Source organism: Trachurus japonicus, chromosome 15 (assembly GCF_045865225.1).
Source record: "Trachurus japonicus isolate A0001 chromosome 15, Traja_1.0".
Lineage (NCBI taxonomy): Eukaryota > Metazoa > Chordata > Actinopteri > Carangiformes > Carangidae > Trachurus > Trachurus japonicus.
The window spans coordinates 3,607,052-3,621,879 of NC_140921.1; the positions used below are offsets into that span (position 1 = coordinate 3,607,052).

At 41.9% G+C, this 14,828-nt stretch overlaps 1 protein-coding gene across 2 annotated transcripts in view; it reads left to right on the forward strand.

Annotated features, from left to right (window-relative positions):
- ubr2 (ubiquitin protein ligase E3 component n-recognin 2) overlaps positions 1–14,562 on the forward strand; it is a 129,116-nt gene extending 114,554 nt beyond the window's left edge. For both annotated transcript variants that reach the window (XM_085799270.1, XM_085799272.1), the window contains exons 30-46: positions 570–778; positions 871–964; positions 1,572–1,733; positions 2,532–2,620; positions 2,751–2,811; positions 3,520–3,668; positions 5,239–5,294; positions 5,430–5,526; positions 5,629–5,696; positions 6,779–6,917; positions 7,036–7,126; positions 8,622–8,752; positions 9,084–9,192; positions 10,148–10,282; positions 11,667–11,837; positions 12,857–12,958; positions 14,015–14,562. In XM_085799270.1, the coding sequence (XP_085655396.1) occupies positions 570–778; positions 871–964; positions 1,572–1,733; positions 2,532–2,620; positions 2,751–2,811; positions 3,520–3,668; positions 5,239–5,294; positions 5,430–5,526; positions 5,629–5,696; positions 6,779–6,917; positions 7,036–7,126; positions 8,622–8,752; positions 9,084–9,192; positions 10,148–10,282; positions 11,667–11,837; positions 12,857–12,958; positions 14,015–14,156 (2,005 nt within the window). In that variant the 3' untranslated portion in view covers positions 14,157–14,562. The remainder of the gene's footprint in view (positions 1–569; positions 779–870; positions 965–1,571; positions 1,734–2,531; positions 2,621–2,750; positions 2,812–3,519; positions 3,669–5,238; positions 5,295–5,429; positions 5,527–5,628; positions 5,697–6,778; positions 6,918–7,035; positions 7,127–8,621; positions 8,753–9,083; positions 9,193–10,147; positions 10,283–11,666; positions 11,838–12,856; positions 12,959–14,014) is intronic.
- The last annotated feature ends 266 nt before the right edge of the window (positions 14,563–14,828 follow it).

Genomic DNA, 14,828 nt, shown 5'->3' on the forward strand with positions numbered 1-14,828 from the left:
AGACAGAGACGGAACAAGGAAACACCTGATCAGGGTGCAGCTCCCTGTTTGAGAGCAGATTATCAGGTTTTTCCTCATTCCCGTGCGAGGAGCAGCAGCTGTAGATCTCAACTTTTCCTATTTACAATGAAGTCTGGTTGTATTATTGTTACCTTATAGACTCAAAAAAAACATCCATTCCAGACATGGAAGATGCTCAACATATTTATTTTCAGTTCACACACTATTTTAGCAGATATTTTAGAGAAACCCACTTTACACTCTCTCTCTCTCACAAACACACACACGCTAGTCACACATGTTTATTTTGTAAACCACATTTAGTCTCATTCTTATTCGTGAACAATATTGCGTTATATATTTCATTTTAGTTATCGTCACATGACCACTATTTACGTTGCGTCTTGTCTCGTTTTCGTCGCGTGCTTAAGGTTTATGACGATGATAATTCGTCATAATTTTTGTCGATGAAAGCAACACTGTTAACATCCGTCACTGCATCATCATCATCACTTGGGCCCCTCCCTCTAGTCTAATATACTAATGAACTCCTCTCCCTCTCCTCTCAGTCCTCCCAACGCGGCGCCCACCTGTGTGTCTCAGGTGTGCGTCGGTCCCAGGAGAGTGGGCGGAGCCGAGCGCCGTCAGCTGGTGACCTGCATCCTGTGTCAGGAGGAGCAGGAGGTCCGAGGTCACGGCAGAGCCATGGTGCTGGCCGCGTTCGTCCAGAGGTCCACCGTTCTGTCCAAAAACCGCCGCCGCAACCTACCTGACCCAGGTGAGCCTCACTCTGACATCATCAGCACATCAGCACCAATCAGAGTTACGATCTATGTAATTGACTGATGGAGGCGTGAACGTGTGTTTCAGAGCGACACGACCCCGTGTTCATGCACCCCGACCTGTCGCTGGGGATTCACACCGCCAGCTGTGGACACATCATGCACGCCACCTGCTGGCAGAGGTACGACACAGTCTGACAGCCGCTTAGATACAGGTGACATCAGGTCAGGCTTGTCACGATACGATGTAAAAAAAAAAAAAAAGAACCCACAAGCTTCTAAATTCATTAGGCTACTTAAAAAATACAAAAAAGAAGCAGTTTCACATCAAACTTTCTTGATTCTTAAAGGGATAGTTCAACATTTTGGCAAATTAGCCCATTGCCATAATCCCTATAGTCATAGCAGTAGGTTTGTTACCTTTAATTGTCTGTGCAAGCTATTTTTAGAACGGCGGAGCAGAGCCGCGAGCTGCTCAGAGCTACGCTACGGAGGCTAATGGGATTTCTTGGTTCCCTCATCAAACAGTTTTGTTGAGACTTGATAAGCCATTTTATTTATTGTTTTGGTTGTGTGTGGTTTTATAATTGAGTGCAATTTTTATTAACAGAGTCGGGGTCTATTTTATTGTTTTTGGTTGTGATTTTTATTCAAGTTCCTGACATTCCAGTTACAGTGGTAAAAAGTAATAAGACTTAAAAGTTTATTGCTTTTAAAAGGTTCTACTTGCATTATTATGATATATTATCATTACATTAGTTGTTAATTTGGTGTTTCACCTGTGCACAGGTACTTTGAGGCGGTGCAGCTGAAGGAGCAGAGACGTCAGCAGCGTCTTCGAGGTCACACCAGCTACGACGTGGAGAACGGAGAGTTCCTGTGTCCGCTCTGCGAGTGTCTGAGCAACACGGTGATCCCCCTGCTGCCGCACACACCCCCACCTGACCACAGGTACACACACACACCTGAACACAGGTACACACACACACCTGACCTCTAGTGGCACCAAAAATAATCGTTTCAAAGATGCATCGAGATTCTTAATAAAGCGATTCGAATTCAAGTACACACACCTTAAAGGGACATTGTGTAGGAATTCCTCCCATCTCGCGTTGTGGTTATATATCACAAGCAACTCAATCATATTTTTCATGCTGCATTCACGTGAAATTGGGCGGACGGCAGACGGACGACAGCCGCTGCACGTAACGGCATAAAAAGCCTCTATGTAAACAAGTGGTCCGTCAGCACGAGGCAAAACAATACACGTGACAATATGTTGTCATGGTGATGTCGTATTGTTGACCAGACCCACGTTTTACCGGCTTTCTCTCGACTTCTGTGACTAAAATGACATCTGGTTTGTTAGCGACGGCCGTCTGCCCGACTGCAGGTGAATGCAGCATCAGTGTAACGCTCCATTCCTCCTCACTGCGTTACCGCGGTGACTTTTCACAGACGCCACCTCCACCTGAGCCGACAGCTCCGGTGTCTCCGCTGAGTTTCCGTGGTTTCCTACCGTCACGCTGCCACTGAACGTAAAAACATGGCCGACACCACATGGCAGCAGCACCGAGCTTACCCGCTCCATGTAGATATGAATGATATGAACGGCTAATTCGATTTTCGTGAATAGATAACAGGAGAAGTTACACAATGTCCCTTTAACCACAGGTGCACACACACCCAACCTGATCAAACACCTGCAGACAGGTGACCTTCCTCTTGTTTTGTTTTTTTTTCTATCAGTGTCAATCATCCCAATCTGGAGGCGTGGCTTAGGACGACCAATCAGCAGATAGCAGCACTACACTCCTCCCACAGGAAGCAGTCTGAAAGTGAGTCACCTGTCAGTAATTCAGAGGGCGGAGTCACTGCAAGGTGTGTCTATGTGTGTGTTAACTTATGTATGTGTGTGTATGTGTGTGTTTGTGTGTGTGTGTGTGTGTGTGTGTGTGTGTGTGTCAGGTGCGATGGAGGGGGCGGAGCCTCCGGTTCCCGAAGGATTCAGAGTCGACTTCACTCCACAGTGAGTCAGCAGCTGCTTCTACCGATCCCCCCGATCAATATATAATATAACCCTGTATCGTATATATAACCTCCATCAGTGGGCGGAGCCAGCCGGCAGCAGTGGTGGACAGTAAAAGAGTAAATTTACTTGTACTTTACTTGAGTATTAGATTTCTTTGGTACTTATTACTCTTACTTGAATACATTTCCAAGACAAATATTTTTTACTTTTACTCGAGTTAATTTCTAGGAAGGCTGAAAAGTACTCGTTACTTTCAGGTCTGCTCTTTCTTTTTTTCTAAAATCCTATTGGACACAAGCTGTGTTTGTCAAAGAAGGAAACCCTAACCCCTAAAAGCAGCACTTAATTCACAGAAACAAGAGTTAAAGGTCCTTAAATTCATTTAGAAAAAATTATAGTAATTCATTGATGTGAAAAATAAGAAATTTACTCTTATTCTTACTTTTACTTAAAGTAAATTTAAAAGCATGTACTTTTGGATACTTAAGTGCCTTTTAAAGCAAGTACTTTTTTACTCTTACTCGGGTAACATGTCGACTGAGCTACTTTTACTTGTAACGGAGTAAATTTTGACCAGTAGTATTTGTACCTTTACTCAAGTACTGGGGTCGAGTACTCTGTCCATCTCTGGCCGGCAGGTGGTGATGATGATGTCACTGATGATGTCACTGATGATGTCACTGATGATGTCACTGTGTCCCTCAGGAACCCGTTCTCCAGCAGCGTCAGCGAGATGATCACCACCTTCAGCATGTCGACCTACAAGGTCGGACTGAAGGTGAACCCCAACGAGCAGGACCAGCGAGTCCCGGTGCTGAGCTGGTCCACCTGCGCCTACACCATCCAGAGCATAGGTACACACACACACACACACACACACACACACACACACACACACACACCAGAGCACAGGTAACCAGGGTTCTTACAGGGTTCTTCCTTAAAAAGTCTTAAGAGGAATTGAATTCATTAATCTAAAAACAAGGCCTTAGTTGGCATTAAAATGTCTTGAATCAAATTTTTCAAACGTCTTAAAAATGTTAAAGGTATAATATGTAGGAATTCCCCCCATCTAGCGGTGCGGTTGCATATCAGAACGTATTCTTGATGTTGCCAGGGTATCCGCAGGGTCTTAAAAAGTATTAAAAGGTGATAAATCAATTTTGGGAAAATTAAGATCCTTAAAAAGTATTAAAAAGTATTTTCACAACTTTATAAAGTCTTAAATTTTGAAGGTATTTTTTCTGAATTAGCTGTCCAAGAGTTTGAGTCCTAAAAAACATTGTAAAAGTGTGTGAATTTATTCATTTTATTAAAAAACAAAGATGAACCGGTACATAAAAAAGAAAAGAAGATTGTTGTTTTGGTTTTTTGAGAGTTTTTGAGAGCAATGTTTTTTTGTTTTTTTTTATTATAAACTTTGCCTTTTATTCATTTTGAATACTGTTGTATCATAGTGGTCTTTAGTCTTTATCACAAACTAAAACTGTTAAGTTAAAAGTGTCACTGATGTAAATGGTTACAGCTTGAAGTGGCGGTGAGGTATTGAAAAATATTGAGAAGGTCTTGAAAAAGTCTTAAAATTAGTATTAGAATTAACTTCAAGATTCCTGTATATACCCTGGTTGCATTCATGTGAAATGGGGCAGACGTCAGACAGACAACAGACGCTGCATGTAACAGGATGAACAAGCGTTAATGGAACGATTCTGAATTGATGCCGTTATGTCACATAATCGATTTTTTAAATTAAAATACACACACCTTAAAGGTACATTGTGTAGGAATTACTCCCATCGAGCGTTGCGGTTGTATATTGCAAGCAACTCAATCATATTTTTCATGCTGCATTCACCTGAAATCGGGCAGACGTCAGACAGACAACAGACGCTGCATGTAACAGGATAAACAAGCGTCTATGTAAACAAGTGGTCCGCCAGCACGAGGCAAAACAATACAGGCGTGACAACATGTTGTCATGGTGATGTGGTATTGTTTTACCGTCTTTCTCTGGTGGAGTAAAATGACATCCGGTTGGTTTGCCGACGGCCGTCTGCCTGACTGCACCTGAATGCAACACCAGTGCCTCCGTCCTTCCTCACACTACACAGTGGTGACAGTTTTAACAGGCCGAGCCCACAGCTCCGCTCAGTTTCCATGGTTACCTACGGTCACGATGCAACATGGCCGCCTCGGTTCGGTGCGTCGCCCACTTATGTATTTGTAACGACTTGTAACAACTCATTCTAAGGAACCAGAAAGCTTTACTTTGTATGCGGCTGTGATTCCACTTCAGTGAAATACGGATTTATGAAAGACAGATTTAATTTTTGCTAATAAAAAGCCAAATAAAAAGAAAAAAGTCTTAAAAAGTCTTAAATTTAACTTGGCTTTAAGCTGTAGGAACTGTGTTGTTTGTTGCAGAGCGCCTCCTGATGGACGAGGAGAAGCCGCTGTTTGGAAGTTTACCTTGTCGACAGGTAAACACAGTCAGACACAGAGAGAAGTATTCTGATTGGTCGGGAGGGGAGGGGCTGAATGATGTCACTGTTAACGTCTGGTTCAGGTGTGTAATGATGGACTGTGTGTGTGTGTGTGTGTGCGTGTGTGTGTAGGACGACTGTCTGAGCTCTCTGACCAGGTTCAGTTCGGCCTGTTGGACGGGCGCTCCGCTGAAGACAGTTCACACACACTTCATCAGGCTGCTTGCAGGTAAAAACACACACACACACAGTAATAAACACACACGTTCTATTACACACACACAGAGGCAGCTGTATTAAGTGTGTGTGTGCGTGTGTGTGTGTGTTTCAGCCCTGGTTCCAGACTCTCAGGTGGAAAACAACGTGTGTATCCTCGACGTCGACATGTTCCACCTGCTGGTGAGTTTCATCACTTCCTGTTCTTTAGTTAGTTAGTTAGTTAGTTAGTTATTGAGTCAGTTAGTTGGTTAGTTAGTTGGTTATTTGGTTATTCATTTACTTAGTCAGTTAGTTAGTTAGTTAGTTAGTTAGTTAGTTAGTTAGTTAGTTAGTTAGTTAGTTAGTTAGTCAGTTAGTTAGTTAGTTAGTTATTGAGTCAGTTAGTTAGTTATCGAGTCAGTTAGTCAGTCAGTTAGTTATTGAGTTAGTTAGTTATTGCGTCACTCAGTTATTTAGTTATTCATTTAGTTAGTCAGTTATTTATTGGGCTAGTTAGTCAGTCAGTTATTGAGTCAGTTAGTTAGTTATTGAGTCAGTCAGTTAGTTAGTTAGTTAGTCAGTTATTTAGTCAGTTAGTTATTCAGTTACTTAGTCATTTAGTTAGTTATTGAGTCAGTTAGTTATTGAGTTAGTTATTGAGTCAGTTAGTTATTGAGTCAGTTAGTTATTGAGTCAGTTAGTTATCAAGTCAGTTATTTAGTTATTCAGTTACTTAGTCATTTAGTTAGTTATTGAGTCAGTTAGTTATTGAGTTAGTTATTGAGTCAGTTAGTTATCGAGTCAGTTAGTCAGTCAGTTCGTTATTGAGTTAGTTATTGAGTCAGTTAGTTAGTTAGTTATCGAGTCAGTTAGTCAGTCAGTTAGTTATTGAGTTAGTTAGTTATTGCGTCAGTCAGTTATTTAGTTATTCATTTAGTTAGTCAGTCAGTTATTGAGTCAGTTAGTTAGTTAATTATTGAGTCTGTCGCGGAAATCTTGATTCTGCCGGTGGTGAGTCAAAGAACAAGACTGGAGTGGTAGCATGCACCCAATAGCAATTTTCCACCACAAGGCAGTCAGTTATTTAGCTAGTTAGTCATTTAGTTATTGAGTGAGTGAGTGAGTGAGTGAGTTAGTTAGTTAGTCATTGAGTCAGTCAGTCAGTTATTTAGTTAGTTAGTCATTTAGTTATTGAGTCAGTCAGTTAGTTGATTAGTTGGTTCATCAGTTCCAGCTGGATTTCAGAATAAAAGCCTGTGTGTGTCGTGTGTTTGTCTCTGCAGGTGTACAGTGTGCTGTCCTACACCTCAGTTCACACTCTGGACCAATCGGGACGCAGCCTCGTTGACTCCGCCCACCTCCACCTCCTTCACCTGGTCATCGTGGCTCACCTGGTTCAGATCCTGCTCACCTCGGCTTCAGGTGAGACACATACACACACACACACACACACACACACACACACACACATACAGTATATATACACAGCAAACACCTGTCTCACTCTGTTACCTGTCTGTGTGTATCTGTGTGTGTGTAGACGACGTGTGTATGGATCAGGACAGTGGAGGATCAGAGGAGGAGGAGTTCACCTGTCAGCTCTATGACACACTGAGGAGACACCTGGGCAGGTGAGCACACACACACACACACACACACACACACACACACACACACACACACCTACGCAGGGTATCCGCGGGGTCTTGAAAAGTATTAAAATGTGATAAATCAATTTTGGGAAAATTAAGACCCTTAAAAAGTCTTAAAAAGTCTTTTTGCGAGTTCAAGAGAATTTATTTGTCACATACAATAATACAAGATCATTGCAGTGAAATTATATGTGCAATACAGACTTCATAAAGTCTTAAATTTTGAAGGTATTTTTTATGAATTGGCTGTCCAAGAGTTTGAGTCCTAAAAAACATTTGTGAAAGTGTGTGAATTTATTCGTTTTATTAAAAAACAAAGATGAACCGGTTACCGCCCAAGTCGAGCGAGTACTCGAGTACTCGGATATCGGCTACAGCCCTACTGGAAACTAAATCAAACGAGCTGAGGCACATGTCATGACTCTCATGATTGTTGTTTTGGTTTTTTGAGAGTGGAGCAATGTTTTTTTGTTTTTTTTTTATAAACTTTGCCTTTTATTTATTATCCTGCAGCCTATTTTGAATTATGTTGCATCATAGTGGTCTACAGTCTTTATCACAAACTTAAACTGTTACGTTAAAAGTGTCACTGATGTAAATGGTTACAGCTTGAAGTGGCGGTGAGGTGTTGAAAAATATTGAGAAGGTCTTGAAAAAGTGCGTATCAACCAAAGAATATAATAGTCAAAAATTATATATAATCAAAGAATAATAATAAGGGCTATGTTTATAAACAAAGAGGACATGCCAAACAAATAATAAAAATATATCCACACAAATAATCTAGAGCAAAGAAAATGTGGGGAAGAAAAGAAAAAACGAAGAAACGTAATAAACCCAGCTAGGGCAGGTCGTGACAATATCAGATGCAGGGTACCCGCGGGGTCTTGAAAAGTATTAAAAGGTGATAAATCAATTTTGGGAAAATTAAGACCCTTAAAAAGTATTAAAAAGTCTTTTCACGACTTTATAAAGTCTTAAATTTTGAAGGTATTTTTTTCTGAATTAGCTGTCCAAGAGTTTGAGTCCTAAAAAACATTGTAAAAGTGTTTGAATTTATTCATTTTATTAAAAAACAAAGATGAACCAGTACATAAAAAAAGAAAAGAAGATTGTTGTTTTTGTTTTTTGAGAGTGGAGCAATGTTTTTTTTAAAAATTTTTTTAATAAACTTTGCCTTTTATTTATTATCCCAGCCTATTTTGAATTCTGTTGTATCATATTGGTCTATATAGTCTTTATCACAAACTAAAACTCTTACGTTTAAAAGTGTCACTGATGTAAATGGTTACAGCTTGAAGTGGTGGTGAGGTATTAAAAAAATATTGAGAAGGTCTTGAAAAAGTCTTAAAAAGGTATTAGAATTAACTTCAAGATTCCTGTTTATACCCTGATATAAACATAAACAAACACACACACGTGGTAATACAGTTGTTCATCGTACTGTGTGTGTGTCTGTGTGTGTGTGTTTCAGTTTGTTACCCGAGGTTTCCTCCGGGTGGCAGCTGTGGCGTTGTGTCAAAGCCGGTCTCCTCCCGTTCCTCCGAGCCGCCGCCCTCTTCTTCCACTACCTGAACTCAACGGCGCCACCTGCTGACCTGCTCGGTAACAACAACACAGATACAGATACAGTAGTAGTAGTAGTAGTAGTAGTAGTAAGTAGTAGTAGTAGTAGTTTTTATTTGTTCCCGTAGGGAAATTGAGTTGCAGCAGATCACACTCTTGACATTTCATCTAAGACACACAACAGGATGTGACAACACACAGCAGGTGAGGCAGAGAACAAAGTGTCATGTTGTGTGTGTGTGTGTGTGTGTGTGTGTGTGTGTGTGTGTGTGTGTGTGTGTGTGTGTGTGTGTGTGTGTGTGTGTGTGTGTGTGTGTGTGTGTGTGTGTGTGTGTGTGTGTGTGTGTGTGTGTGTGTGTGTGTGTTGTAGTTGCAGGTCCCGGCCAGTGGGAGGCGCTGTGCAGCTACCTCGGTCTGCCCTCCAACCTGCTGCAGCTCTACCAGAGCCAACACACACTGCTGGAGCCGCTCATACACAGGTAACACACACACACACACACACACACATTCATACACAATATCCGAGGTGGAATAATTAATAATCAATTGGTTGTTTAGCATCAAATTAATCAACATATAATCAACATCTAAGGCAAAGATTTTCTGTTTCAGCTGAATGTTGTTTCTCATTTTCACTCTGATCATAACTGATCAATGATGATAATAATAACTGAATAATATTGCAACAGGAATAATTTATCCCTTTTTTTTAATTATTGTTATTATATTTAATTATTTATTTTTCTTGTCTTTCTCAGTCTAAATCTCTGTATGTAATTCAATTCAAAGAACTTTATTTTTTTGTTAGGAACTTCATTTGTGGAAAAGCGTCATTGCAAATTTAAACAAGATGAATATATATAGAGATAAATACAAATGTTAAAATGTTAAAAATACAAAACAAATGTTAAAAAGAGAAGGACACACACACAAACCCTAGCTAGCATACACAAGCCACACAGATCCTATGTTCTATTTTTTTATTTTTTTATTACACTGCTTTTTTACACGATTCTTGATTATAAGTGTTAAGATTATGTGCAGCTGTAAAAAAGGAGGAAAAAATGTAAATGAAGGGAAATGTATATGTTAGTTAGTTAGTTAGTTAGTTAGTTAGTTAGTTAGTTAGTTTAAGTTTATTTCGGACATGTTAAAAGAAATAAAACATAATACAGAAATGGACAGACATAACATATAGAAACTTTGCAAAAACAACATATGTTATGTTACTATTGTGGAAAAATAAATACAAATTAAGAAAAGAAAGAGAAAAAAAGGAATAATCAATCAATTTGTTGTTTGGCATGGATGGAATTTATGATCAATAATCAGTTATTTGAGTTTTTATTAAGATTTATGAGACTTTTCCTGTTTTGCCATCGATCAACTATGATGTAACACTGATTGTGTGTGTGTGTGTGTGTGTGTGTGTAGATGGTGTTCTCATCCAGGTGTGACACACACGCTTCAGGGGGGCGGAGTCATCGTCAGGTTCCCCAGGGAATCGAACAGGTTGATCGAGCTGCCGGAAGATTACAGCGTCCTGATCAACCAGGCGTCCAGCTTCACGTCAGTCTCACACACACACACACACACACACACACACACACACACACACACATATACACACACACACACACACACACCCTCTCTCCTGTAGCTGTAACTGTATTGTTGATGTTTATTTTGTGTTTTATTTTGGTGGGGTGTGTTTGGTCACTTCCTGGGGAAAAGGAAGTGACGTAAGGCACTACAGGCCACGGGGGTTATTTGATTAGGCTGATGAGGCGCACGTTTCTTTACCGTGCCGTGCAGTGCTGGAATTTAAAGCAGAAGTAAGTGATATATTTGTGTTAATATAAGTCTTAAATAGTTATATCTTCCGACAGCAATCACTTACATAGAGTGTTTGGTCTGAAACACGGGTCTGTCAGTCACTCTGCTCTGCTCTGAGCCCAGGAGAAAACATTTATCGTATCCTACAGTTTTTATCCAATGAGGAGAGAGAACGGCATGCAGGGCTGTGTGTGCAGCCAAGGGACGCCGTGAATGTGGTGACGTAGGGACGAGGACTGTTATGGTGCGTTCAAGGCAACCCGTAACTCGTGTTTTTCCGACCTGTGAAGTCGTACCAGTTCGATCTGGTACGAGTTCACCGGTCGGAAGTTACGAGTGGCCGTTATAGTGACTTTCACCGGTAAAACAGGTCGGAAAACCACGAGTGGGTTGCCTGAAACGCTACAAAGTCGTAAGGTGTGACTTGAAGCTGTAATTTACGATTTCAAAAGCCTGCCTGGAACGCAGCATTAGCCAAAACGACCGGATTGCTTACTTCTGCTTTAAGTTTATCGATGGTATGAACAAATAAATCAACTTTGAGTAACATTGGACGTTTTGTTTTGGACTGGTTTAAAGGGACAACGAGGAGTTTTGGAAAAGCGAAGTGTTTCCACACTACATTTATGAGCCTCCGCACCGTGAAATTCTTTGACCGGCGCAAGACAGACTCATGTTTTCATTCATCAAGAATTAAAGTCAGAGGTTGGAAGACGATCACATACCGTCGTAGTTCCCACCATAAACGGAGATTCGGCGGTGTTATTCTCATGACTCGCCACGAAACCGAAAGTAAAGAAATGCTGGTCGGCTCAACCAGCATTTCCACCACCACTAATAATAACAAAATAACCATAGAGACAAAACGATATATTTTTCGAAAATGGGCCCATTAACAAGTGGTAACGGAGATTCATCCACATTAACGTGAGACTTTTTTATTGTTGCGGAATTTTTCGTTCTGCCGCTGGAGAAACTCCTCGTTGTCCCTTTAATGCACCCATGCACGCGTTAATATCGTGTATATCAGCCACAGTGTAAGAGACTTTTCTTTTTATGGTTGGAGGAAGGGAAAGGCCACTTCAGTAACTGTACCTCTGTGTGTTTACCTGTGCAGGTGTCCGCGGTCCGGTGGAGATAAGTCCAGAGCTCCGACTCTGTGTCTGGTGTGCGGCTCCATGTTGTGTTCTCAGAGCTACTGCTGCCAGACCGAGGTGGACGGAGAAGACGTGGGCGCCTGCACCGCTCACACCTTCACCTGCGGAGCCGGACTCGGACTCTTCCTCAGGTAACTCACTTTACCTGACGACACCTGACGATACTGTCTCTTTGTTTCAACCTTTATTTAAAGACCCCCTCCGATGAAAATCTTGTTTTTCGTGCTTTTCACATATGTGTTCCTGTGGCATTTTTCTTGTGTTAGAGCACATATCAGCAGAAAAGGAAGTGCAAAATTGCATTTCTGAGTTTTTCTGCCTTCAAACTGCTGTGAACCAACGGCAGAGGCAAACTGGCCGTTTCAGGGAGACTGGGGCTGATGTGTCACAGCTCCAGGCGAGGGCACTATACTATACTACTACTACTACTATACTAGTGCTACAAGCTCCCGCCCCGCTCTGCATCTGGCTCAGAGGTGAACGGCTCGACAGCTCGGTGTAGCGGCCTGCAACAGTCTGTATGGGTCCGCCATAGTTTCTCACCGAGAAAAAACAAAAGGTTTTTTGCTTTTTTAACAGCGTTTCACCGTCTTTAATCTCTGTCAGTCTGGACTAGTTCAGCTGGACCCAGTGTCTCTCGCGCGCGCGCACACACACACACACACAGACACACACACAGCTGAGGGGCATAGGCGCTTGTCGACCGGCGCGGAGCATCGTCGGTGATAATGAAGCACCGTTACTCACCGTCACTGAAACGCTCGGTGGAACCGAGAAAATGGGGATATAAACGCTAAACGCGCTGTATCGGTATAATATCAGGATATGTGATTTTGGCTAAAAACTTCATAATCACAATTTAAAGACCACAGAGAATGCTTTAAAATAACCAAAAACTAACCTTTGGAGGGGGACTTTAACATTGAGAATCACTGAGAGAAAGCCTCATGTTCAATGATGTGGAGATATTTGGTTGGTTTGGTATCTCAGCCTGGTTAATAACAACAGGCTTGGAAGTGTTGTCAATCATCGGTGTAAATCTAAATTATACAATGTTTGTTAACTGTTTGTTAACTGTGTGTCTGTGTGTGTGTGTGTGTGTGTGTGTGTGTGTGTGTGTGTGTGTGTGTGTGTGTGTGTGTGTGTGTAGGGTGAGAGAGAGCCAGGTGTTGTTTGTAGCAGGTAAAACAAAGGGCTGTTTCTATCCTCCTCCGTACCTGGACGACTACGGAGAGACCGACCAGGGACTCAAGTGGGTGTTGTTTACTCTTTCTGCTCTGCTTGCTTTTATATTTGTTGTTGTTAGCTGTTTACTCATTTCAGTATTTGTTTGTTATTTGTGTTTACCTACAGTTATTATTATTTGTTTGTGTGGTTTTAGTCTTTGATGATTTGAGTTTGGTTTTTGTTTTTTTATTCATGTATTCATGTGTTAAAGGATAATTACTGTTTTTTACAATCTGGACCTTATTTCTAGCATAAAATACGATCATTTCCTCCCCCAGATAACTTTGGTGTCATTACAAGTCGTTCCAACAAAATGAGCTCCAGCCGAGAGGCGCGTATATCCGTATAATGGAGTCTACAGGGCAGCAGAATGCAGCCTCTAAATAACACATTATCTGCAGAGAAACTCCTTCATTTCACCAATATTTAGTTCTGATAGGCTAGTGCTATTCCCCTCTGAGTCCGGGGTTAGCTGTTATCAACATCCGGGGTCTGTAGGTTGACCTACTGACCTCTGACCTGGATGATGTCATCTCTGAGCGCCGCCCGGCTCATTCTGATAATAATCATTCTGCTTCGGCATTCGGGTCCATTTTTATCTCAACTAGCCGGAGCTTTAGTGAGTCCAGGTTGAGGAGAGGAAGCCTGTGGAAGCTGAACTTCATCCAGCTGCTCATTTTGTTCTGACAAGTCGGAAACACGCAGAAACAAACCGTAGCATTAGCATTAGCAACAAGGGGGAATAGCACTAGCCTATCAGAACTAAATACTGGTGAAATGAAGGAGTTTCTCTGCAGATAATGTGTTATTTAGAGGCTGCATTCTGCTGCCCTGTAGACTCCATTATACGGATATACGCGGCTCTCGGCTGGAGCTCATTTCATCACAACCACTTGTAATGACACCAAAGTTATCTGGGGGAGGAAATGATCGTATTTTATGCTAGAAATAAGGTCCAGAATGTAAAAAAACACTAATTATCCTTTAAGATTTGTTTTTTTGAGCGTCGCTGCTGAACGACATCGACCCATGTTTGTTTGTTTGTTCACATGTTTGTTTGTTTGTTGTGCCCCTGCTGCAGGCGGGGAAACCCCCTCCACCTGTGTTCGGAGCGCTACAGGAAGATCCAGCGTCTGTGGCGGCAGCACGGCATCGCTGAGGTCATAGGTCACGCTCAGGAGGCCAATCAGACGCTGGTCGCCATCGACTGGCAGCACCTGTGAAGAAAGAAGCTCCGCCCCCCTCATGCTTAGAAAGACAGCAAGTGATTGGCTCTCAGCTTTTTACCTTGCCCCTCCCCTCCCCTCCCCTCCTCTCTTTTTAATAACAACCCCCCCTCCTCCCCTTTCCCCCTCCTCTCCCCTCCCCCTCCTCCTCCCTCCTCTCAACCAATCAGCTTCCTGCAGCCCAGCGCTGAGCTCAGATCAGCTTTCAGGGATTTTTTCAGGACGTTTGGTTTTTGTTTTTTTTCTGGTTTCTGTCTCAAAGTCGACGCGTCTCCACATCCACCAATCAGAGAGAGCGAAGCAGCAGCGGCAACGACGATGACACGGAAATCCTGAAGAATTAAATTAAAATAAAAAGACTCTTTAAAGGGATAGTTCAACATTTTAGGCAAATTAGTCGTCATAGCAGTAGTATAGGTTCGTTACCTTTAATTGTCGGTGCAAGCTGTTTTTAGAACGGTGGGATTTCTTCTTGGTTTCCCTCATCAAACTCATCAAATACACAATCCAACAACTCCACAACGCTCTGGTGGACAAGTTGTGAGCTGCACATTCACCACGCTATGAGATAATAACACAACGTTACCACACAGAGTTGTTTTAGAGGGAAATTCATGCAAAACCGCTGATGCACGTTGCCTTCAGGGACAGTTTTTCATCAAGCAGTCT